At 42.9% G+C, this 24,303-nt stretch overlaps 1 protein-coding gene across 39 annotated transcripts in view; it reads left to right on the top strand.

Annotated features, from left to right (window-relative positions):
* RBFOX1 (RNA binding fox-1 homolog 1) overlaps positions 1-24,303 on the top strand; it is a 2,063,692-nt gene that overhangs the window by 1,954,170 nt on the left and 85,219 nt on the right. For 28 of the 39 annotated variants that reach the window (XM_060648403.3, XM_060648390.3, XM_060648391.3 and 25 more), the window contains 2 exons: positions 1,860-1,913; positions 23,848-23,928. In XM_060648403.3, the coding sequence (XP_060504386.1) occupies positions 1,860-1,913; positions 23,848-23,928 (135 nt within the window). The remainder of the gene's footprint in view (positions 1-1,859; positions 1,914-23,847; positions 23,929-24,303) is intronic. The other 11 variants (XM_060648405.3, XM_060648402.3, XM_060648423.3 and 8 more) reach the window with 1 other exon arrangement.

Below are 24,303 nucleotides of genomic sequence, written 5' to 3'. Positions count from 1 at the left end.
TCTCCACTATCTGGAAAAGGTAGGGACATGAGCAGGGTGTAAGATGGGGAGCAAAGGGACGAAGAAAAAGAGTAATAAATTCATAACTTAATTATTCATTTAGTATGGGTCCTTATGTACTTCTTTCACAAATCTAGACTTCTGTGAAGGACTAGGGAAGGAGACCATTAAATATGGGGTAAATATGGGGGGTAAATATCCTGAAACTTTAATTTCAACCAGTTTTTTCTATTTGGGGCTTGATTCCAAGGTCTAGAAATGTAGACATTAGTTCCCATGTCCCCAGAAATTGGGTATTTTGTTTTAGGAAGTAGTGGAATTTTAGTTGGTCAAACTGAAGTCATTTTCCACATTCATAAAACACATTTTCTGAAATGTGCCAGATAATTTTTATTTTTATATCACTATAGAAATTCCTATATGACAAGATGTGGTTAATGTAAGAGAGGAAGGGGTCAGTGTGAAGTTTCAGAAACCGTTGGGGCAACACATCTCAGAATTTTATGTGTCTTTCTGGTGAAAATGGGGCCAGACATTTCCATTAATAAGCCTCCCAGGTATGCAAGCATAGCACTTTGAAAAATCCTATCTTAAGACCATCTTGGGGGCTGTAAAGTTGCCAGCTTATTCAAGTTGGATGAAAGCTCTTAGAAACAGAAAATTCTTGGGAAGTTGTAGAAAGTTCTTTGGTCCATCCAGGGGCCTGTCTCTTGAGATATTGAACCTGGGTGTTCCTTAAAGGATGAGTAGTTTGTGGCTACCTCTTGGCTGGTCTTACAGGTGCATCACTTAGGTCAGATGATAGGATGTCCTACCCCTTCATCTGGGAAGAGCTTTCCATGTCAGAAATACCTTCTCTCACATCCCACCTTTCACCATTGTCTTTTCTCAGGAGCATTTGTTAAAAGACCCCGGGTGTTTTACCCTCAGCCCAAGGACACAAAGTTTTCCATAAAAGGCAGCACACCTGACCTTCTTTATCTTTCAGGAATTCTATTTAATGGATGTTTTCATAAAGACTTAGCAGCAGGAGCAGGAAATGATTACCAAACCCTAAAATGTGGCCATTCTTTGGAGGTTGTTCCCTAAATGATGCCCAATGGGTGTGTAATGTGCACAGCTTCTCAATTTGCAAATATTCTTGTATGTTCTTTTCTTGAGTAAAAGTTCCTAAGGGGCCAGGATTCATTTGACAGAAAATGCTCCATCCAGAACACTGGGAAAATTACAGGATTCTGTTCCTCTTATACACAGGTTGTTTGAAAGTTACCTTAGATATCATGCATTGATTAAGAATTTTTATGGTTCCTGAATGTGCTGAAATGTATTCCACACTTAATCTCTAGTGGATAAATGTCATTTTCTTTGGGATGTAAAAAGCACTTCGGAATTCTCTGGGTCATAATTAGGAATGACAATTATCAGAATATGTATCCGCAAAGAATTCTGTTTATGTGAGCTTTCAAATTTGGAGGGACTAAATGCAAAGGGGCATATGACGGATTACCTAGCAGTGATCCATGAAAGAAGACAAAAAATTTGCAATTATTACAGTGGTTCTACAGAATATTAGCATGGGAGAAAATTAATCACCACATCATTTTCAAAAAGTTCACCTGTAGCTGGTCAATAGTTTCCATACTATTAACTTGTATTGGCAGCCAATCAAAGAAAGGCATAAATCTGCCTTCCCAGGTATAGGTTACAAATCATTTTTATGCATCCCCAGACTATATACCCTCTGAATATAAAATTAAAAAAATATATATACACCACCCCATTTGATTTGTGTTTCGCTTGTAGTGATATGAGTTGTTGAATCAAATGTGATAATCATGTTTTTGTGTATTTGTTTTAAGGCTGGAAATTGAATCCAGTTGTGGGTGCGGTCTACAGCCCCGAATTCTATGCAGGTAAAAATTTCCTCTGTGCATGACTTCTTCATCTGTTCTCGATGTGTTTTGCCTGCTACTAGAGAATAGGTTTCATGAAATAATCTGAACCAAGTAAAATCCCTCTCCTCAGAAGTTCTGAGGGACTGTTGGTTTTTTTTTTTCCTAAAGCAAAACCAAAAGTGTTTAAAACCCTTTAAAAAATGAAGGGGCATCACGTATATGCGTTACACTGTCAGTGGAGCCCCTGCTCCTTATGATGTTTTCCATTAATTTTGCCTCAAAAAAGCATCGAGGCTTTGTTCAAGGGTATGTTGAACGAATGTGGAGCTGTTCTTGCCCACTTTTATTTAGTATCCCTCCATGTGTTTTTCGCCATATGTTTCCATGTGGGGTCGCATTTTTTTTTTCCTAGCGAAGCTGAGTTGGCTCACTTATTCCAATAATGTGGCAGTGAGTTGAAATTGCCAAGAGAAGGATTATTTAGAAAACGAGAAAAAAACGAAGTGGTCTTTCTTTCTCCATGCATCACATTTCCTTAGCAATTCCATATTCCTCTCTGCCCTGCCCTTCTGAGGGAAGTCTCTCCCCTTGGCCCTTCCCTGCTACCCTCCAGCTAGCGGTTGATGGGGAAATCCGTGTAGAAAACTTGGTCATCACATTTTGAGAGAGAATGACCCAGAAGAAGTAGTGGCTGAGACTGGTTCTGCTTGGCCTGTTACTTCTGCCTGTTATCGTGTTGTCCATTAACAAGGTTGCATTTGGGGTGCCTGGGTGGCTCAGTCAGTTGAGCATCCAACTTTGGCTCAGGTCATGATCTCACCCTGTGAGTTTGAGCCCCGCGTCGGACTCTGTGCTGGCAGCTCAGAGCCTGCAGCCTGCTTCAGATTCTGTGTCTCCCTCTCTCTCTTCTCCTCCGCTGCTCATGCTCTGTCTCTGTCTCAAAAATAAATAAAAACATTTAAAAAAATAATAAAATAAATAAAAAAACAAGGTTGCGTTTAACACCTTAGAATTTTAGTAGTTTCCACGCGGGTATGGAAAAGAACCCTTTCTTTGATGGGGCCCTTGCTCTTTAATAAGGAGAAATAAATGACCTGTTGGTCTAGATCCACTCACTTAGTGACCTCTTGATGGTAAGTAAGTCCTACCCCTTGCTTGGTTTCTTCCGGGATGCCTTCTGTCATTTTCCTGATCCTGAATCAACCCTAGTGCATGACAGGGGAATATGGGATATTCGGATAGCTATCCAGCAGAGTAATCAACTTGACAAAGAAAAAAATGGTAAATCTGGGAAGACCCAAGATGATAGGTGAGTTCTGGGTTTGGGACAGGCAATGTTTGTTCCTCACATGTGGTTTCTACCACAAGCCTGGGTGAAGTCCAGCAGCTCTATGCCTGTAAAGTAGCTGTGCTGACTCTTATTGGGGGAGCAAAAACTTAGCTGTAAGTCTTTCCATGATTGTATGGTGGAACTCATCCACTGAGAGGACATTTAGCAAAGTGGGGAATGTAAACACTGTACTCAGCCCAGGTTCGAATCCTGGCCAGCTGTGTGACTCTAGGCAAGTTACTTAACCTCTCTGTGCCTCAGTGTCTTCATCTGTTAAGCGGAAGATGATAATAGTAGCAAACTCACAGGTGTTTATTAGAATTAAACGGGTTAATATGTGAAGAGTGTTTGGTGCATAGCAAGCAATACATAAACATTGGGCAAATGAAAGCAAATAAATGAACGTTCCCCTCTCTGCCATAAGGGCATTATTCTCCCTAGAATAATGAGTCCAGAACAAGAAGCAAGAAGTCATCTGATGAGATAGGGTATGAATGTGTGACTTGGGATAGGGAGAGGAAGTCCATGTTTCTGGTCCCATGCAGTGTAGTTTCTGGTCATCTGACCTAAGCAACCAAAATAACACCAAACCTCTCCTTTAGAAGGGATTTCAAACCTCACTGCATATCTGTGGGTATTGAAGAGGACGTTAAGACAGAAGAATCCATTCACACTGACTTGTATATACAAGAATAAATTAACCTGCCTGACTTTTAGAAGGTTAGAACAGCCATTCAGATCAGCCCTGAGCCCAGCTGCAGAAGTTACATCATGGGAGTAGTGGCTACGAACAAGTTACAATAAAGATTAAAATTTACTTGAATATTATCTGTGGTCAGGCACTGTTCCAAGCACTTTACCTTAATTAATGTATTTAAATCCTCATGGTGGTTTTCCAAGTGAGAAAACTAAAGTACATAGAGTACGAGGGCACCTGGGTGGCGTGGTTAGTTAAGTGTCTGACTCTTGATCTCAGCTCAGGTCATGATCTCACAGTTTGTGAGTTCGAGCCCCACATCCGGATCTCTGCTGGTGGTGCAAAGCCTGCTTCGGATTGTGTCTCTCCCTCTCTCTCTCCGCACCTCTCCCGCTTGTTCTCTCCCTTTCTCTCTCTCTCTAAAAATAAATAAATAAACTTAAAAAAAAATAAAGTACATAGACTACCTTAGCACTAAAGGGCTAAGATTTCAAGTGGGTAAGAAGCTAGCTAGACTGTAAAACCAAGAGCCTGGGTTCTTTACAACCGGGTTAATATGGCTTCTTTATTTTTTTGTGTGAATACTAGAAGTCATACTTCTTCTTGAGTGTGGCCTGTGGTGGTAGATCAGGCAACTACAGCTCTATGTCCCAACCAGTCCCAGTTAAAGAAGAGGAGTGAAATAATAATGTTGGGTTATTCCAACAGCCACGGCCACCATATCCTCCACATTCAGATGAGTTAACTGGTTCTGTCAGGGGCAGTTTTAAGGAGTCCACGCACCCAAATAATTATTTCTACGAGATGCTCCAGTAAACTTAAATCTAAAAAAAGGAGGGGGGGCATGAATAAGTGTCACTTGAGAAATCTGTATATGCATATGTTAGTGTTGCTACTACCTGGGGTATCCTTAATAATCAGGAACTTTCTCTTTCTGCCTATATTATATCTGTATATGGAGGTCAACAGAGTTCATGATATTCAGAAATGTGGGGAAATGTTGCTGCAAATCCAACACTCAGAACAAGTCCTTTGAAATATTTGAAGACCCATAAACGCTGAGAATCTAGCTAGCTTACGTCAAAAGTTACGGGCACCTTAATGCATAGATGCAAATACGGATGTGGCGTGTATTCATTTCCCTATGCAGGTATACTTACTAACGTCATCCACTTGAATATCCATGGCTAAGGATTTAGGGGGCTTTGTGAATTCCCCCAACTATAAACACAGCCTGGATTTCTCTTGCAATTTCCAGCGTGCCTCAAAGCCGAAATGAAGACCTTGTCATTGATTCGCTGTGGATATTTAGCAAGCCAACCCTGTATCTGCCTGAGATAGAAAGCCAGGCTTATTAGGCACTTTTCTATATAAGATTTTGTGTTAATGACAAATATCATGATATTCCCATAGTATAATTATCGATTTTCTGAAGCTTATGCAGAATTAACAACCCAGCCTCCAATTGTCTCTCAGAACGGGGCATGAAAAGTTCACATATTTTGTAAATTAAAATCAATATTTTCAATCTCTCCTAAAGGTAATTTTCCTAATTTAGTGGACTTTTCCCTAACATTTATTTTCTCTTTAATTATAAAATGGCACGTTATTGATTTTCGTATATAACCTCTTGACGCCCTGAGTGCATTTTTATTGCTAACGCAGGGTTGGGGTGGAGAGGGCAGAAGCACCTCTTAATGAGGATCTTTAATTACCAGCTGAACAGTATTAATTTGCTTTGATAAATTATGACGCACAGTCTCCCTCACACACACATAGCAGGGGAAGCATTTAGAAAGACGTTGTGGAAGGCCTTTCATTTCGGGTGTTTTTCTGAACTCTTACCAAGTCCTACCTGGAAGAATGCTCAATCCAAAACTAGTCTTCAGAAGCAGGTATGCATAAATAGGCATATCCTATGAATCTCCTCCAAAGACAAGTGGATGTTTTCCTACAAAGCTGCAAGGCATTGATTATTTGCTTACATCTAATCATCCTTGGGATCCTTGGGGCTTATTCTCAAGATAAATCATTGATAAGTCAATTAAAAAAAAATGTCCAGGTAGATCTCAAAGACTTTAGCCAGCATCTAAGACCATTCCATTTTAGACTTATAAAAAAATTGAAGGCATTAAATCAAAGTACACTACCTGCAAATTATGCATTCCCAGTAGCATGCTTCAAGTTACTTAATATAATTAGAAATAGTGTTTCTAATCATCTCAATGAGAAGGCATCAAAAGGGGTTCCCCCTTCATTGTGAGCCGTTCCATTACTATCTAATAAAAAGATTAAAAAAAAAAAACAGTGGTGCCTTTTACGGAGAATCATGATATCTGGCCAATGAAACTGTTGATTGAAAGCACACACCTTTAATCTTCATACATAAGTAAAACAAAGTAAAAATAAATAACAGAAGGTTATACACAGTTGTCGACACAGTACTGACAAATGGCAAATTCGTCCGTTTCTCAATTGCCGGTAAGACGGCAGAGAAGCTCACTCACACCGTATATCATATCTGCCAACTCATTTCTGTGATTAAATATTCCATCAGTGGGGCTATAAGGCGGCAAAGCTTAACAAGATTCATAAGATGCACCACTTGAACACACATAACTCACTTCCGTGGATTTGAGTTTGTACACCCCGCCTGCAAAGGAAAATTGGAATTGAGTTAAATTACTCCACGAGTCAATAGGGAAAGGAAAAGACCTACCAATGCAATGCAAACCTGAGATGCAGGTTAGGTCCCAATGATAACAAAGTAGAGAGATGCAGGGTGAATCAACTTAGAAACCTTGAAGATGGTGGTGAACTCTCTTCTTGGAATACCATTATTATTAGCAGTTTTGGGTTTTTTTGCAAGGGGGGGGGGTAGGAAGCAATCTTTAATTGGACATTCCTCCTAAAAATAAACGTTTCTGGTTTCAGGACTGGGCGGGAAGTACTAAAAGAAGCAGGCTTGGCTGCAAAGTCACATTTTAAAGGTGGTCAGGTCTTGAAACTGGGTTATCCTGGGGTGATAGGGAGGATCAGATAAGATAATGAGTGGAAAAGAATTTTATAGACTGTAAAGTAAAATCAAAATATAGGAGATTAGTGTGATCACCGAAGTTCCCTAGATTGTTTGTGTCCACATCGGTAAAAACCTGCCCACAGACCACATGCCTTGATATCAGGCTAGATGATGGGAAAGTGGATTGGGATCTCAATATGAAGTTTAAAAATGAAGAGGTTGGATGTAGCACTCTGTGATTGCTTATCTCGAAAGGGCAGCTGTATTTGACCTTGGATTACCCGTACAAAGGTATTGGTTTTCTATGGGCTTTTGGCCACTGTGAACCATGATTCACATATAAGAATTGAGTCAAAAGAAGGTAGATGTAGGTCTCCCCCCTGGTGGCTCCCCCCATAAGGGGTCATAGAGAGAATGACCTTTAGCCGCACTTTTGGATGGACTTCTTTCCAATTCCCCTCCTGCAGTTTGGGTACAATAGCATCTGAAAAAAAGTAAGACTGTCAGAACCTGTGATAACTGGGGTTCCTGACACAGGCTGCTTTCCTTTTATTGGCCACCATCCCAGACTTGGGTTGGGCTTGGAATGATGTGCCCAAATCCCGGGTACAGCATATGCGTTTGGGGTGACTACCTTAGCATCCTGAAAGAACGTGATGTGGGTCTGAAAGGTGTCTGCTACCACTCAGAGCCCCTGAAAGCAGCTAACATTCGGGCATCCCCAGTGGCTCTAACGATGCCCACATCCACCCAAAGGACCAGCCTCGACCAGACTCAGAGCAATGGTGCCTCATGAACAGTGACCTTTGGCTCTGCAGTGTTTTGTATAATTCACACATCTGCCAGATTCAAATGCAGTGCACTTCAGTGAACTGAAACAGAAGAGTCCAGATTGAAGTCCCCAAGCAAAGGATTTTCAGCCTAGAAATGTTCCACTTCAAAGACTTTATCTCGTACATCTGTTTACCTCCGCCTCCCCTTTTGGTTGCAATTCACTTGCCTTCTCTCTTCCCCTTTCCCCATCTGTCTTATCAGATTGCACTCTATCCTTGCCCACATTTGGCCATAGTTTTTACCCGTGTCCTTCCTTCCCTGCCCCACGGAAGGAATGCAGCTCAGCTTGGATGGAATCTTTGGGGAATTTTGATCTTCAAATAGGATCAGAACTGGATTATGTGCTCAGAACTACACTTCCTCGATAAAATTAGTTCTCATTCTGTTGCACGGAAAGTCTACCAAGGAGGCCTCCCCCAAGCAGGAAGTGACAGGACTCTTAAAGGAGAAGCCCTGAGTCGGCACCATGGGAGGAAGACGAGGTTTGCCTTTCTGGCTCTGTATCGATTTCAAAGGGAGCAACCCAAAACATCAGCAACAATAAATAAGCCACTCTGGGCACTGACCCGAGCCAGGCACCGTGCAAAACACCTTGCCTCTCCTTGAATCCTCATAAAAATGTTATAGCATTCTCTTCAGTATGGAAATTTTGAAACCAGGGCTTACTGAAGAGTTTATCTCATTCCTTATGTCACAGAACTAGTATGTAAAAAAAATAGGTTTCTTATATAAAGGTCTTTTTTTCTGACCTCAGAGCCCACACTTTCCATTACCTTGTTCAGCTTACTCAGTAGGACTAGACTGGGATATGCCTGCCGTGTCTTCTATCCTGGAGGTCATAGAACATACTGAAAATGAATACAAGTATCTCTGCATGTAATATTATTTGCTGCACGCCAGACTCCACGTTGGGATCTCCACATATGTTTACAGAGATTACAACTTTGGAGGACAAGTGTCATTTCCTTCATTCTACAGATAAATTAGATATCTAGTAACGTTACGTTGTACAAGGCTGTTGACTTCAAAACTTAAAGAGCTCAGTCCAAAGCCAAATCTCAGTGATTCCAAAGCCCATCCCATTTTATTACACATTACCTCCCACATATGCTTTAGTTAATCCAGTATCTTGGATTAATGATTCTTAACTGGCAATAATTTTGCCATCTCCCCCCCCCCCCCCCAGAGGAACTGGGAAATTCCAGGAGACATTTTTTCATTGTCACATATTGAGGGGGGGAGGGCATGGGGTGTTGGCTACTGGCATCTAGGGGGTGGAGGCCAAGGATGCCGCATAACATCCCACCATGCACAAGACAGCCCCCACCACAAAGAATGATCTGGTGTAAAATGCTGATATTGCTGGGGTCGGGAACTGCTGTCCTGACAGAAGCAGATTAGTAAAAATGTCACATATGCACCAAATATCTTTCTCAAGCCCTACCAGTAGCTCCTGCTAAAGATGGATAAGCATCTGTAGTCATCAGTGGCAATCGAAAAGGGACCTTCGTTCAAATGTTTCCTCTTCTGGGCGTTACTTTGTGATTTTTGACTGCAGAATGGAAAAAGCATATAGCTTGATTGTATGCTGCAGAACTGTGTCAGGGGTCCATGAGACCATCCTCAGGCTCTGTGTTTGCTTAGATGTGCTCTTAGGGACTCAGCAAGGCTCTTTTAGTCACAGTTCTGATTTATTACAAAAGGATACAGATTAAAAGTCAGCAAAGGAAGTGGCACCTGGATGGCTCAGTCGGTTAAGCATCCGACTTCAGCTCAGGTCATGATCTCACAATTCAAGGATTTGAGCCCCACATTGGGCTCTGTGCTGACAGCTCAGAGCCTGGAGCCTGCTTCAGATTCTCTGTCTCCCTCTCTCTCTGCCCCTTCCCTTCTCGTGTTCGCTCTCTCTCTCACTCTCAAAAATGAATAAACATTAATTTTTTTTTTTAAGAAGTCAGCAAAGGAAAAGAGCAAATGAGTTGGAATCCAGAAGAAACCAGGCAGAAGCCTCTGGGTGCACCCTTCCAGTGGAAGTACGCCTAACTTTCCCTGCAGTGGTGCCTGATGACAAACACAAAGTGCCATCAGCTGGATGTCAGTCCGCTTCCTGGGAGGCAGCCCCATAGATGTGGAGCCCCCGTATGACTGACCTCAACTACTCAAACCATAGCCCAAAGAGCAAAAGGAAGTATTCACCATAAATCACATTGCTACCAGAAACTATCTTATCAAACTGGTACTGTGTGGCCCAAGGCCTCAGGCACCCAAAAACAGTTTTGTCAGGCAGAATATTCCAAGGGTTTACAACTCATCTACCAGGAGGTGTCCAAGGGCCAGTCCTGAAGACAAGCATCCTGGGGGGAATGTGCAGGGTTTAAGCAGCCCAGACCTGTGGAGTTACCCCTTTCCTACACAACAGAAGGAAGAGGGGGAGGGGTGGGGTCGAGGAGGTAGAGAAGGAGAAGGAGAAGAAAGAGGAGGGGAGGGGGAGGAGGAAAAAGGAGAAGGAGGAGAGAGAGGCGGGTGGGGGAGAAGAAGGAGAAGCTGGTTGCGAACTCAGAATACAGAGCTCATATATATATAAGGTCATGAATGTAGTCAGGGGGAAGGATGGTATAAGATGAGACTTACCACTGCGTGTGTTGGTTCTAGGAGAAAAGATCAAGCTGGATTTAGTTATGAAAGAGAAAAAAAATGTGTGGCTTTTCACTTAGAGCAGGAGTCTGCAAATGTCTTCAATAAAGGGCCAGTTAGTGAATATGTGCAGCTGTGTGGGCGGGCAGACTCGCAGTGCCGAAGGCCTGTGAAATGCCAGGTAGTGTGGTAAGCACTGGGGGAGCCCCTCATCCCTCTGAAGTTCCTTAGAGCATTGAGAGCGGCAGAAAGATAAACTTAATGTATAATAAATGATGATGCCTGCCCACCAGAACGCTAAAAAAAGAACAACCCTCTCTGCATTAGGAGCTAGAGAGGGGGTATTAATTGGGTTTTGAAGGATAAGGAAGAGTTCTCCTGGGAGGAAAATGAAGAAAGATCTTTGTGGTGGGTGAGTTAGAAGGAGTTTGGTAGAACCCAGAAGGGTTTCTCAACCTTTATCTGCAGAATCCACTGAGAAGTATTAAAATAAAAAAAAAAAAAAAATACAGGTGCTTGATCTGCACTGGATATAGAGATTTCTGTGGCAAAATCAGGTTCCCCCCCAAAGCTGAGAAGTACTGATCTGTTGAGATCAGAGGGTACCTTCTAGAGGAAAGTTGCAAAAGCCCTGACAATACTATATAAAAGGAATGTGGATTCTGGAATCTGTCGTTTGAGTGACAGGCAACCATTGAAAACTCTGATAATTAAAACATAGAATAAAACGAACAAGACCACCGAGCGATGAGTTAGCACTCCTATCTGCAGTTGAAACAAATAATAGTCTTATCATGAGGACTCTTACAAATCTGTGAACCAAGCCCTAAAAGGCTGAAAGAGGTTAAACCGAATCAGCAACTTCTCAGCCGTTGTAGAGATCAGGCTCCAGACAGACCCCAGGATCACTAAGCCAGTGCCTGACACCGAGGCTATTATAAAACTTGTTTTCTGGCTTTGTCCCGATCTCTTCCTAGAAAAGCAAATCTGCAGACTTTAAAAATGATACGATTTCATTTTTCTTTTTTTACTGTTTTAACTTGTGTTGCCATTCGATTATAAATCACGTAGTTTTAGTGCTTCCCACTTTTCGCGTTCTTGTCAAAATTTATAGTTCAGTGTTATTCGCCCGACCAATTAAGTTGTATATAAATAAAGACGAATAGGCCAAATATTGTTTAATACCCTGTATGTTAATTATATGTAGATAATCATTCTCTAAGCATCAAATGAAGCCGTCTTTTAAAAACGTAGTGTTGAAGAACCAACAACGCAAATAGCAAAATCCTACTTAAATTAACTACGTGGGTGACAGTTAATGCATTTCTAGAACTTCTGTGGACCTGTTACAACCCATTACAGTCGAAATATTGGTTCATGAAAAATTAATAAAGCCAATGGAAGATGGAACCCAGCATCTGTATTAGCTGTTTACACGAAAAGAATCAGGCAGAATTAATTATGCCGTATGCTACAATCTAATGAGTTTTTCATTAAACAGTATACCATTACGGAGACTGAACAAGGATTATTCAGAGAATAATGCCAAAGGCTGTTTTTTTTTTATTTATTTTTTTATTTTTTGGAGGAGATTAAGTTAGTTAATGGGTTTTACATTTAAACCCAACGCAGAGGTTAATCGATGTACGCTTACCATTATATTAAACCCAGTGTCATTTTAAAAACAGGAACACCCCAATATCACTGATATTTCCTCTGGGGGAAAAAAAAGATGAGTCTATTTGTGTGTTTCTAGTGTTTGTTTGATAGACATATGATATTGTAAAGACCTTCTGAATTAATTTTGTCATTTTTGAAAACCGTTTTCACCAGCTGAAATATTCTTTTTTCTTTCAGCCCACGGGTGTGCGTGTGTGTGTTTGCGGTGTGGGAAGCTTGTTTAAACAAATGTATCTGATTTTTCTTTGGGAGATTCAAAGTGGAAGTACATTTTCTGCTCTTACCAAAAGAGTGGGGTCAGGAGTTTAAACCTAAACTGGGATGGGACGGACACTCTGGATGAATCTCTACCCCCATTCCACAAATACTTCCAGTTCCCCCTAAAATACAGCTCTGTACTAGCAAGTGAAATAGAAGAGGGGTCCCAAGGGAAAGCCATCTAGGGGGGTTTGGGGCTTCTGCAGCATCTCAGAGGTTCTTATCCCTAGGAAGAAGAGAGAAAGAAACAGGGAGAGAGGAAGAGAGAAAGAGAGAGGGAGAGAGAGAGAAAGGCAGTCTGGGTGATTTGTAGAGAATTGTAAACTCCACACATTTTAGCTGAAGTGCAATTTCTCATTTGTTTCCTTCATAATAGATTAAAAGCTAAAATGTCTTTACGAGATGCAAGATGAATGTAGTTGAAGGGGGTCACATCTCAGTTCCAGGGAGGAGTGTCCTCTCCCCATCCCCCTTTGAGGCCCCGCCACAAGGTGATTTGGGGCCCACACCCATGCAGCCCCATCTCCTGATTCCTCAAGAGAAGCCAGACACCTGTCTTGTGACATGAAATTTCCCCAGTGTAAGTGTTGGCAATTAATTCCCAACCTTAAAATGCTCTCCATTCATTGTTATGTGTAGCATTCTGAGGCCACACCCCACAGTTCAGCAGCCGTCAACGTGCTTCCCCATTCTTCAAGGAACAGTGGGACAAAAGTAGTCCCAAAGTGCTGTATTTGGGGATTCAAAGTCATAGTAATATAATAATACTGTATGTTCTTTATATATATTATTCAGTAATAATTCTTATTACTTGGGCCACTTACTATCTACAATTTGTCAAATCCTTCCGTGTAGCAGATCTGATCCTTTCAATTCTCAGTGAAGTAGGGTTTTTTTGTCCCTATTTTACAGATGTGAAAACCAAGTCTGGGATGTTAAAGGACTTGCAGAAGATCAAAGAAACTTACACTTAGTGAGGCCAGAACACAAAACTAAGCGTTAAAACTCTCAAAGCTCATGCTTTTTCAGCTGCACTGTGAGACCTTGAGAGTTCACCATTTCTCCGCCCTCTTACTTCCTTACATTCCTCCCTGTCTTACTGAGATCTTGCAAGTGGGATTTTCTTATCTATAGAAGATACATCCTGCCCAGAGGCTTCCTTGGTTGGATTTAAAACCCTATCACAGATTCTTAAATGTGATCATGAGGTTCTAGCAAACATTTTTAGCCTGGAAGAGTCAGGTGTTTCCAGCCAGAAGGCAACTGTGGAACTGTTTGATGTGGCTTTAGTGCAAATGGGGTAGATTTATCACCCCACTGTTGGAGAGGATGTTTCAACACCTAAAGACCTAGGATCACCATTAATAAGCAGATGTAGCTTCGTTAGTGAGTCTGAGCTCCGGATTCGCACCAAGCTGACTCAGATTTGTTTGGTCTCCTATTTTTCTCTCTCTGGGCCTTACCTTCCGTGTGGGTTTGATAAGAAAAAGAAAAAACAAATCATAGTGTGTGCACGGCATACCTGGTTCAATACCTGAAACTCAGTGGCATCATTAATATTAGCTGTACTTGACTTCGCTTAAGCATTTTACTATTGTTAACAGCCTAGGGCATCCCCTGGGAGCTGATTAGAAATGCAGATTCTCGGGGCGCCTGGGTGGCGCAGTCGGTTAAGCGTCCGACTTCAGCCAGGTCACGATCTTGCGGTCTGTGAGTTCGAGCCCCGCGTCAGGCATCTGGGCTGGCTGATGGCTCGGAGCCTGGAGCCTGTTTCGGATTCTGTGTCTCCCTCTCTCTGCCCCTCCCCCATTCATGCTCTGTCTCTCTCTGTCCCAAAAATAAATAAAAAAACGTTGAAAAAAAAAATTTAAAAAAAAAAAAAAAAAAGAAATGCAGATTCTCATGACCCACTGCAGATGAGAATATGCATTGTAAAATCGTCCCCAGGTGATTCAGCACCCCTTAGAATGTTAGAAGCAGGGGCGCCTGGGTGGCGCAGTCGGTTAAGCCTCCGACTTCAGCCAGGTCACGATCTCGCGGTCCGTGAGTTCGAGCCCCGCGTCAGGCTCTGGGCCGATGGCTCGGAGCCTGGAGCCTGTTTCCGATTCTGTGTCTCCCTCTCTCTCTGCCCCTCCCCCGTTCATGCTCTGTCTCTCTCTGTCCCAAAAATAAATAAAAAACGTTGAAAAAAAAAATTAAAAAAAAAAAAAAAAAAAAAAAAAAAAGAATGTTAGAAGCAAGGCTCTATCTAAGGTTGCCCTGACCTAAATACTAAGGGCCATAACCCTGAAGGCCAAATACTTTAGGAGAGAAAAGTGTTTCCATTGTTTTCATTATGGTTACCTTGCTGGCCTTCCACAAATATCTTACAGGACAATTTTTTTCTTGTTGTTTTATTGTCGTGAACAGCAATGAATCAGAAAGAAAATTTTGGCGAGCATTCAAAGAATATGTCTTTAAATTTGGGGGGTTGATTGTTTTTAACAAAAATGAAATAAAGTTAAATTTTAGAAAGTACTGATCGAATGATATTCTCTGAAATAGTCAGTGACAGCTTGCCAGGGAGGGACTAATGCAGTCCCTTTGGTGTCTTCCAAACAGAAAGGGGACATTAGAACAGGGGTCAGCAAACCTTTCCTGTAAAGGTCTGGAGAGTGAATATTTTAGCCTTTGTGGGCAATAAGGTGTCTGCTGTAACTGCTCAGCTCTGTCTTGTAGGATAAAAACAGTCATAAGTAATATGTAAAGGAACAAGTGTGGCTGTATTCCAAGAACACTTTCTTGATAGATACTGAAATTTGAATTTTATGTGATTTTTCACTTTGTCACCAAATATTGTCCTATACTATGGATTGCTTTTCAACCATATAAAAATGTAAAAAAACATTCTTAGATCACAGTCCATCCAAAAACAGTGCTAGGCTGGATTTGGCCAAAAGGCTCTAGTTTGCCTCCACCTGATTTAGAAGATGAGCCTTAAATCCATGGGTCCAGGAATCTGGTTGGTTTGACTTGCATTCAGCACTGTAAGATTTCTATCTGTGTGACCTTGGGCAAAACTCTCTATGTCTCAGTATCCTCATCTATTAAATAGATGTAATGATAGTACCTGTCTTACAGGATTCATAGTAGGGGATAATAATCCAAATTAAGCATCAAGTGGGTTTGCTTAGTACTTATCGGGTATTTGATAAGTAACTTTTGGAATCGCTACCACTGATGTGTTTATTATCATATTGCGTCAATGGAATATTTTCTGTAAAAACCACTCTTAGCCAGAATTTTGGTGGCAGAAAAATAAGAGCAGTTCAAGTAAGTCATTGCAGTTTTTTAGTCACAGATAATCAGGGAGGAAGTTGTACAGAGATCTTCATAGTATTCCTGGAACGTTTTTTGTTTTTGTTTTTGTTTTTTTGGTACAGTCTGAAATTATGTCAAAAAGAAAAGTGAAAAGAAAAAAAAAAGGAAGAGATCATGTATTTCTTTTTAATTATTATGAAAATCCAAACTTGTATAATAAATTGGAGTGAGAGATTATTTATACTGTATACAGATTCACTTCAGGGCTCCTTTAACTATGGAAGTCCCCTGGTTCAATTAAAACATGATTCACTTTATAAGACTGAAATATACAGACAGATTTTCTGCAACATCTGTGCCTAAATGCAAATACCTCAGTATTTAAAGTTGGGCCATAACCCTTCAGAGAGGCTCATCTTTCAGGCATGTATAAAAGCATTAAGTATTAGCTGTGAAAATACTCTTACATGGATTAGCTGAATGCTGGTCTATGTTGAAAAATGCATAACTAAAGGGGCACCTGAGCAGCTCAGTCTGTTAAGTGTCCAACTTCAGCTCAGGTCAAGATGTCGAGGTTCATGAGTTCTGGCCCCTCATCGGGCTCTGTGCTGACAGCTCAGAGCCTGGAGCCTGCTTCAGATTCATTGTCTCCCTCTCTCTCTGCCCCTTGCCTGCTTGTACTCTGTCTCTCTCTGTCTCTCAAAAATAAATAAGCATTAAAAACAATTTTTTTAATGCATATCTGAGGTGGGGGGAAAGGTATCTATAGCTCAGGGGGACTTTGGATAAATGTGTTGATTGGAGGCAATAACCTCCATGGACTGGGACCACATGGCTCCCTCCCAGACCTCTATATCTAGCATCTAAGTTTGGTGCTTGAATGGCCCTCACGTAGTACAGAGCCTCACTGATCCTCAGGGCAGAGCTCCCATGAGGCAGGCAGGTGTATTAGTGTGTTGGGGTTGACATGCCAAGGCACCACTGACTGGGTGGCTTGAACAACATAAATTTATTTTCTCACAGTTCTAGAGGCAAGAGGTTCAAGATCAACGGGTGGGCAGAGTTGGTTTCTTCTGAGGCCTCTCTCCTTGACTGGTAGATGGCCATCATCTCCCCGAATCCTCACATGGTCTGTGTCCTAATGTACTCTTCTTATAAGGACATCAGTGACACGGAATTAGGGTCTACCTTAAGTTTAATCTAATTACCTCTTTAAAGAGCCTATGTCCAAATACAGTCACGTCCTGAGGTCCTGGGGGTTAGGACTAAACTGTATGAATTTGGAGGGAACACGCTTCAGTCCATAAAAGTAGGGCAGAAATGAGAATGTCTTCATCTGGATGGGAAATCAAGTGTGGCCTCCCTAGGATTATGCTGTTGGTGACTTTGCATACCTTCTTTGCATACCTCTTTGCAGCCCACCTGCAAAGAGTTTGACAGATTAGTTAGGACTGGGTGTTGTTACTCTTTGGTCGAAATGCCAAAAAAGCAGAGACGAAAGTTGTCAGCATACAAAAAGCGAAGATAAAAAATAAATAGGCTCTATCTCTTTGCCCACACAAGTTCTCAGACCAGATATATTCAGCCATTTTTACTTTTTATTCCTACACCTGTGGAAGATGCCCTTAGGCCCAGATTACTCAAAGTGCATCCACGGAGCAGGAGAATCCCCTGGGTTGCTGATCAGGAGTGCAGATTTCTGACCAGCCGAGTGGTGTTCTCTGGGAGTGGTGCCTTTGAAGGCACACGACTTATCATTCTTCCCAGGGGATTCCTAAAGTCTCCCAGGCTTGGAAAACCTCCCGTTTTAGGAAGGCAAGCACTCACAGCGCTGAGGTTTGGGGGACTGGCTCTCCATTGTTTCTCCAAGGGTGGTCCCCTGACAACAGGCGACACTGTTGAAAATGCAACCCTGGAAGTAGGACCTGGTTTTCTGTGTTTAAAAAATCCCCTAGGTGGTTTTGATGATGCAGGTGATTATAAGAACCAGCGGGGACTGAGGGCAGGGCATGACACCTTCTTAAAGTACCCCTCCTATGAAAAGGACCTTTGCAGGTTCCTCTTTCAGTGAACTATCTCTTTGTCACCCGCTCAGAGGTAGTTTTTCCAATTAGGACCAATGTTTTCCTGTTTATATATTTTAAGTTTACTTATTTATTTTGAGGGGCGGGGGGGGGGGGGTGGAGAGTGGGGGAGGGGCAGAGAGAGAGAGAGAGAAAGAGCGAGAGAATGAATCCCAAGCAGGCTCCATGCTGAAGCTCGGGGCTCAACCTCACAAACCATGAGATCATGACCTGAGCTAAAATCAAGAGTCAGCCTCTTAACCAACCCAGCCACCCAGGCGTCCCTCCTATTTGTATTCTAATTTAAAACAATGCCTAAAAACTCCTTCTGTGACAATGGAAGTAAGGAGTCACTGATAAAATGAGTAATGTTCTAGAAGTCTGGATAGCTTGTTTCTTACCTGGAATTCGCCTCTGACTGATGATAAGTCTTTTCATAAACGACATCCTTGTTCTGTGCCATTTTTCCCGTCTCTAAAGAGGGAATAATAGTACCTGACACCGGTTATTAGGGAGGAATAAATGCAGTGTAAAAATTTTTTTGGCAAATATTGAATAAAGGCTTCCTTTTTTGTGTAGAAAATGAAAGTATTGTTTTTAGCTGTAATTACTATAACTATAGTAATACATTTTTAGTTATGACTGCAGTATATAACAAAAATATGGAATAACCAGTTTGCCAGTCAAAATGGTCATGCTTAATAAAAATTATGCCAAAATTACTTTTAAACTTTATTGATCTCAGCGAAGCAAAGTAAATAACCATGGTGTCTAAGGTTTTGGGGGTCAATTCAGACTCATTCCTTTGTTCACTTTCTTGTATATGTATTTGTTCCTGAACCTATGAGTACGAAAAGAGACAGTGTGTCGTTCTTTTGAAGGATGCATGAGGCTTAGTAGGTGTGGCCCCAGAACCCACACAGTGTCCGACAAGTGGTAGATGTCAGTACGTCCCCACCAAATTAATGACCGTCCTTGCAAGCCACCTTTCCTTAGCTGAGCACTAGAGACAGAGAAGCTCTATACTGGTCTCCTGTGTTCATTCACCATTTGCCAGCGGGGCTTTCCTCTTAGCCCTCTTTCCAGAGTCACTAGGCTAAGTGACATTGGAAAGCAGGATCCTAGCAAAGGGCTCCGTTTTCAAGTGACTCAGGATTAGCACAGAGATGCTTGTGGAGGTTCAGACAGCATGTGAGACCCTCAGAACCTTCCACAGTAGGTCTTCCCCAATCCCCATTGGCTCTTGGAAGATTAATGAAGTGTTGTTGTTATCTTTGTGTCTTTAATTTTTTGTTTCTTTGTTTTTATTTCGGTAGAGATAGGAGCAGCCCTCCAAACATTCTAGCTCATCTGCACCTCGAAGCTAGAGAAGTGAGCCACTCCAAGTTGCTAAGCAGTTGAGGTTGACATGTTCTTTGACAAGCAGTTTCTCTAACATGATTTTTTCCTTCTTTCTTTCTTTTTTTTTTTTTTTTTTTTTTGTGGAATTCAGAAAATACAGGAAGGGCCTAGTCATTCACACTGGGCTACTTGGAACTCTGCCTATTTGGTGCTAAAATGGAAGGGCAGACTTTCAAAACAGCCTCTCTTTTCTACCTTGCCCTCATCCATTCTAATTGTACTTCTTGGGAGTGCCACATGGCTGCCTGTCTGAAAGTCTGTAGTTCCTCTCATCAGGTTCCCCCGCTCCCCACCGCCCGCCTCTAAGCCTAGGTCCCAGGATCCATGGGGATGAAAGACGACTGAGACATGACTCATGGCCTCTTGGAGTTGGTAGCATCCATGGTCAGACACTCATTAGATAGATCAGTACAACAATCTAGAAAAGCAGAGGAAGGAAACTGAACTTGGCAAGTAGAGGCACGTAGATCTGGTTTCTAGGAGGCGAAGCCAGAGCAGAGTCCATAAGGGGGAGAAGAAGCAGCCTCTGTAAAGGCAGAGGTGTGAAAATGCACCTTTGTTCCAGCTGGTTTGACTCCAATTTCCTCACCTAAGAGTTGGCAGCAGAGTAGAAAGTTTAGATGCTTCCTCTTCCCTGTCTGTGATAGGAATTACCCCTCTGAGACTTCTCCATGTCCCTCGAGGGGCCAAGAATGATCCCCACAGCTGTGGGAGTCTTCAGGTAAGAAGAAAGGGCTGGGTTTCCTACCTGAGACACAGACCTTGGCTCACTGTCTGTCAGCTGGAGGGTTCCGAATCCTGCCGGAGTGGCCCTGTAGATATGCTGGAATCTTGGATGCTGATGATGGTGGCATCACTGAGTATGACAGTCAAAGGCTCTGATTATTCCAAAGTGTCGGTCTGCCGTGTGGAGCCAGTTCCTGCCAGGCACAGAACGAGGCTGCTTAGATTTCATATTAATCTGAGTCAACCTTAAAAGAACCAGAGAAGAGGAGGAAACAAGTGAATCCCGTAGATAGATAGGTTTATAACTCACTCCTTGTGGACTTTAGGCATGCACATCCCCAGCTATAAACAAGGGGCAAAAGCAGGCTCCCTCGGGAAAGATTGGTTGGACAAAGCACTATTTTTAGCAAAGAATCTAGAAGTGTCTTTACAAATATAATAATTTTAATCATACTCATCAATCCTTCTGAAGGTCAGGTATTTTGCTACGGGCTGGGAATAGTTGAGAATGGTTTGGCTCTGACCCAGGGGAGGCTCGCTGTAACTAAGACCAATATGTAAATGAAAAGTTTCAGCACAAGCGTGATAAAGGACTGACTAGGGAGATTTTTCTAAGTGTGATGGGAGTATAGAATGGGGAATGACCCATTAACTCCTGGGGACAAGGAAAAGGAGAGGAGATTTTAAGTGACACACTTGGAATTGGGGTGGGGTCTACATAAAATTAAACGTGAAATTCCCAGAATTCCTCCCTAGATGACATAAAGAGGTCAGTTTCATACGGTTGAACCTAACAGACGGAGCAGGAATGGCATGGATGTTTCATCCGTCCACCAGCTGATTAAATGGTAGCAACTGCCTAGAAGCTGTGTTAAGAAGGATTCTGAGGATTCCAGAATAGGAAAGGATACTGTGGAAATTGATGAACGGTCTGTCCTAGGTAGGGAATGATGTCCAGTGGTAGAAATTGAACACAGTTGCCATCTTTAAATTCTAAGGAGGAAAGCCCTCCTTCCTCTCCTCCCACAAAAGCCTGGATATTAGAGTAAAATTGCTTTATAAGCAAAGGCACAGAAGTCTGACAAGTATAGGATGTCACCATGGTGGCCAACAGTTCATGCTTAAATGGAGGTAAAAGGTCTATGTTGGGGGGATGGGGCATGGATGGAAAATGCAGTGCAAGAGGTTCATTAGAAAGCTGTATCACAAGGTGCCTTGAATGACCTTGTAAATACGCTTCATGCTGCCACATTGTACCTTATTATCTATTTGACTTACTTTTTGAAACCAACGCACATGACCCACCCCCACCCCCCAAAATGCATGGAGGTTACAATGTTCTTCTCTGCCTCTTTGTTTTTGTTTAATTCAAAGCATTCTCTCAAGAAAAGGTCACAGAGTACTAAGAGAACATACAATAAATACTTTGCAAATTAGAGGATGTTTTTTAGGTAAAATAAAAACCAAGTCCTGTGACAGTATAGGTTTTGTTTTACAAAGGTCAGAATTATTGCATAAAGAATTGGTTTTTTTTTTTCGCTACCAAGAGGACGTCCAAAGAAGTTATTTCAATCCAGTTTCTCAGAATCTACAGCATAAGAGCATTAGGAAAGCTTCATTATGCCCTGCCAGGATTTAGCTTTCTAGAGGGAATCTGTGTTGTGTCCCAATGGGATTCTGTAAATTGCATTGAGAGTGTTGAAAATTGACCCTAAGGTTTTGACTGCACAATACCGCAATGTCCTTCTGGATATATTTTTGCTACAACTGTGCTATGTTTCTTTTGAAACCACAGCCCGCCAAGAAACTTCAGATCTCATTTTGAAAAGTGGTTTTTAACCAGAAGTGGATAGGAGAGACCCATGGAATTTCTCACGGGTCCCCCCCTAGAAGGTGCTGATGTGGCAGCCATCGGTGTATCCTATAGAGATGTTACTGTGTATCTAAGGTTCTAGCAATGAGCAAGAACACAGAGATGGATGCGTCTGCAAAGTCAGACTCGGTACTCATTGATAAAGAAGAGCGGGGGTCAGGGCATGTCCTCCGGGTGGGTAGCCCATCCTGTTGGTTGATTTTGGACCCCATGCCCCAAAGATCTGGTGTTCAGTTTGTCTGCTGTTAATTGCCATACTATGCCAGTTTCTTGCCCAAACCAGAAGGACTTGCTGAGGAGAAATCAGACCATGTGAATGAAGTCCCCGCTTATATGTTGGTTAAGTTTTTTTCTTTTTTCTAATAAACTAGAAAGAACCATCACTTCAGCAAAGTCTGATCATGACTCAGGCCCAACCAGACTCTGAATACATTCACTGCCAAGAGGTCATTCACTCATACCCAGACTTTTGTGGGGGGCTCTTCTCCGGCTGTAAGTGTAGGATACCAGGGTAAGCGTCAGAAGGATCAGGGGACATTTCTTCAGATGGTCCATGGGCTGCTTCTCCTTGTCAAAGAATGGATGGATGTGGCTGAGCCAGTGAAGGAGGGAGGGATTGTAATAGAGCTTTGCTTTACCTGGAAATCATGTACAAAACCCAGGGAAACACAGGGAACAGAGGGTAGAAGTGGCATCTGCAGAAGCCTTCTCAGCCCTCCTCATGGGATCCATGCATCCTGGCTCCATACCTGAAGGATGGTGGAGCGGAGGTCATGGACCTGTGTTTCGTTTTTCACTTCACGAAAGATGGCGGCCTCTTAATGGTTCACATGGCAATCCCTCTCTGCTTGGCAAACCCCCACTCACGCTGCAAGTTTTAACTACACTTCCTTTGGCCTTGGGAAAGATACTTTAGGATTCTAGAACCCCTTCGTGAGCAAGGAGGGGCAAGTCTCCAAGCATATGTAGGTGAGCTCACAGTAAGGCAGGCTTCTTCTCATGGGGGAAGCCTTCCGGCTGTGGCGATAGGTAGCGGATCCAAAACCAAATGGAGGCACTGCCCTTGCCCAGCCAGGCAAGTGAACAGAAAACACAGGAGCCCATTTCCGTCGTCAGTAATGGGCTGACAGTTCCTCAGACGTGTCTCTCATCCTTTTCAAAGTCTCTGAATGTGAGCTTTGCAGCAGCAGGAGAACGGATTTGATACCCTGAGGATTCCTGACCCTGCTCATCCTCAGAGTGGGTGGATGTTCAAAACACATCATAGATTGAGGAGATATCTCCAGATTCCACCGTGCTTCCCCGCTGTAAAATTCCATTGTGCCAGGAGAAGCCCGGTGCCCTTTGCTTTAAATCAGGCAGAGGACAGTCAGCTCTGAATTGCAGGCTTGGTGAGACAGCTCTCCCACTGGAAGCCTGAGAGCTTTTGGGAACAAGTGGGAAACCGCAGAAGCCAAAGACTGTCTCACCTCAAGCCCAGCGTGGGCCCCCAGATGGGTCACTTGGAAGGTGAAAGTTGCATTCATTGCCTCCCTGCTGTACTTCTGTTCTTCCCCTGAAGAACGAATTCAGAAGGTGTAAAGTGTGGGGGAGGAAAAGTTTTCTCCAAACAAAGCCCTGCACGTGCTGACCCTTTGCTAAGTGATGATTAGGTGGCAACCCCTGTGTTGGGCGCATCTCTAGCCATACGATTCACGACCCTTTCTGGAGGTAGGTATATTCACCCCATTTTCCAGATGGGAATCCCAAGGCACGGAGAGGTACAGTGACTTACCAAGATCACACAGCTAAGTGGTGTCTGAGCCAGGCTTATCATCTACTTCCCTCTGATAATTCTTAGGCTCCCTCTGAAGTATGCCACACTGCCACCATCACTGATCTGAAGGCGGGTCCTGGGGCTTGCCAGACCCCGCTACGCAAAGCCCGGATGACAAGGAGTGACGTTTTCTTGGAGGGGTGGGGAGGGTGGGCTTCCGAGTCCCTTCGGCTGAGATGGGGCTCCCGTGGGTGTTCCCACGATGGGCACGGGGATGTGGCTATGTGTTCGTGTCTCTGCCTTTCTTGTTTGCGTTGCCGTGAACTCTCAGGTGCAGTGTGCCTGTTCCCCAACCAGATGCCATCTGTCTCTCTCTCATAGGTACGGTGCTGTTGTGCCAGGCAAACCAGGAGGGATCTTCCATGTACAGTGCCCCCAGTTCACTTGTATATACTTCCGCAAGTAAGCCCACTGTTGTGGCTCTCTTCCTGTTTTGTGACATAAATCTGAGTCCAATCACCCTCCCTGCCATGTAAGTTCCCCTCCCCTCCCTCTCTGCTCCACGCTCCCTTTGGCTCTCCACAAGGTGAAGTTGGTTCCCATAAGCATGTCTCTGTGTTCCCTGTCGCCTTAGCATCTAATTCCTTCACTCATTACATCTGAATGCTCACTTCCCAGATGCCCCAGTCATCCTTTGTTAAGACCTGTCAGGATCAGGTCCAATGGATGGGACATGGGGCATTCATTTGGGGGGGAAGGCGCATGATGGTGGGGGGAGGGGGGTCTAAAGCTCACTGCCTGCCTTCTATCCCAGCTTTGCAAATTAACATGAAAATA

Source organism: Panthera onca, chromosome E3 (assembly GCF_046562875.1).
Source record: "Panthera onca isolate mPanOnc1 chromosome E3, mPanOnc1 haplotype 2, whole genome shotgun sequence".
Taxonomy (NCBI): Eukaryota; Metazoa; Chordata; class Mammalia; order Carnivora; family Felidae; genus Panthera; species Panthera onca.
The sequence above is the reverse complement of the archived record's forward strand: the minus strand, read 5'-3'. Positions and strand labels throughout refer to the sequence as shown.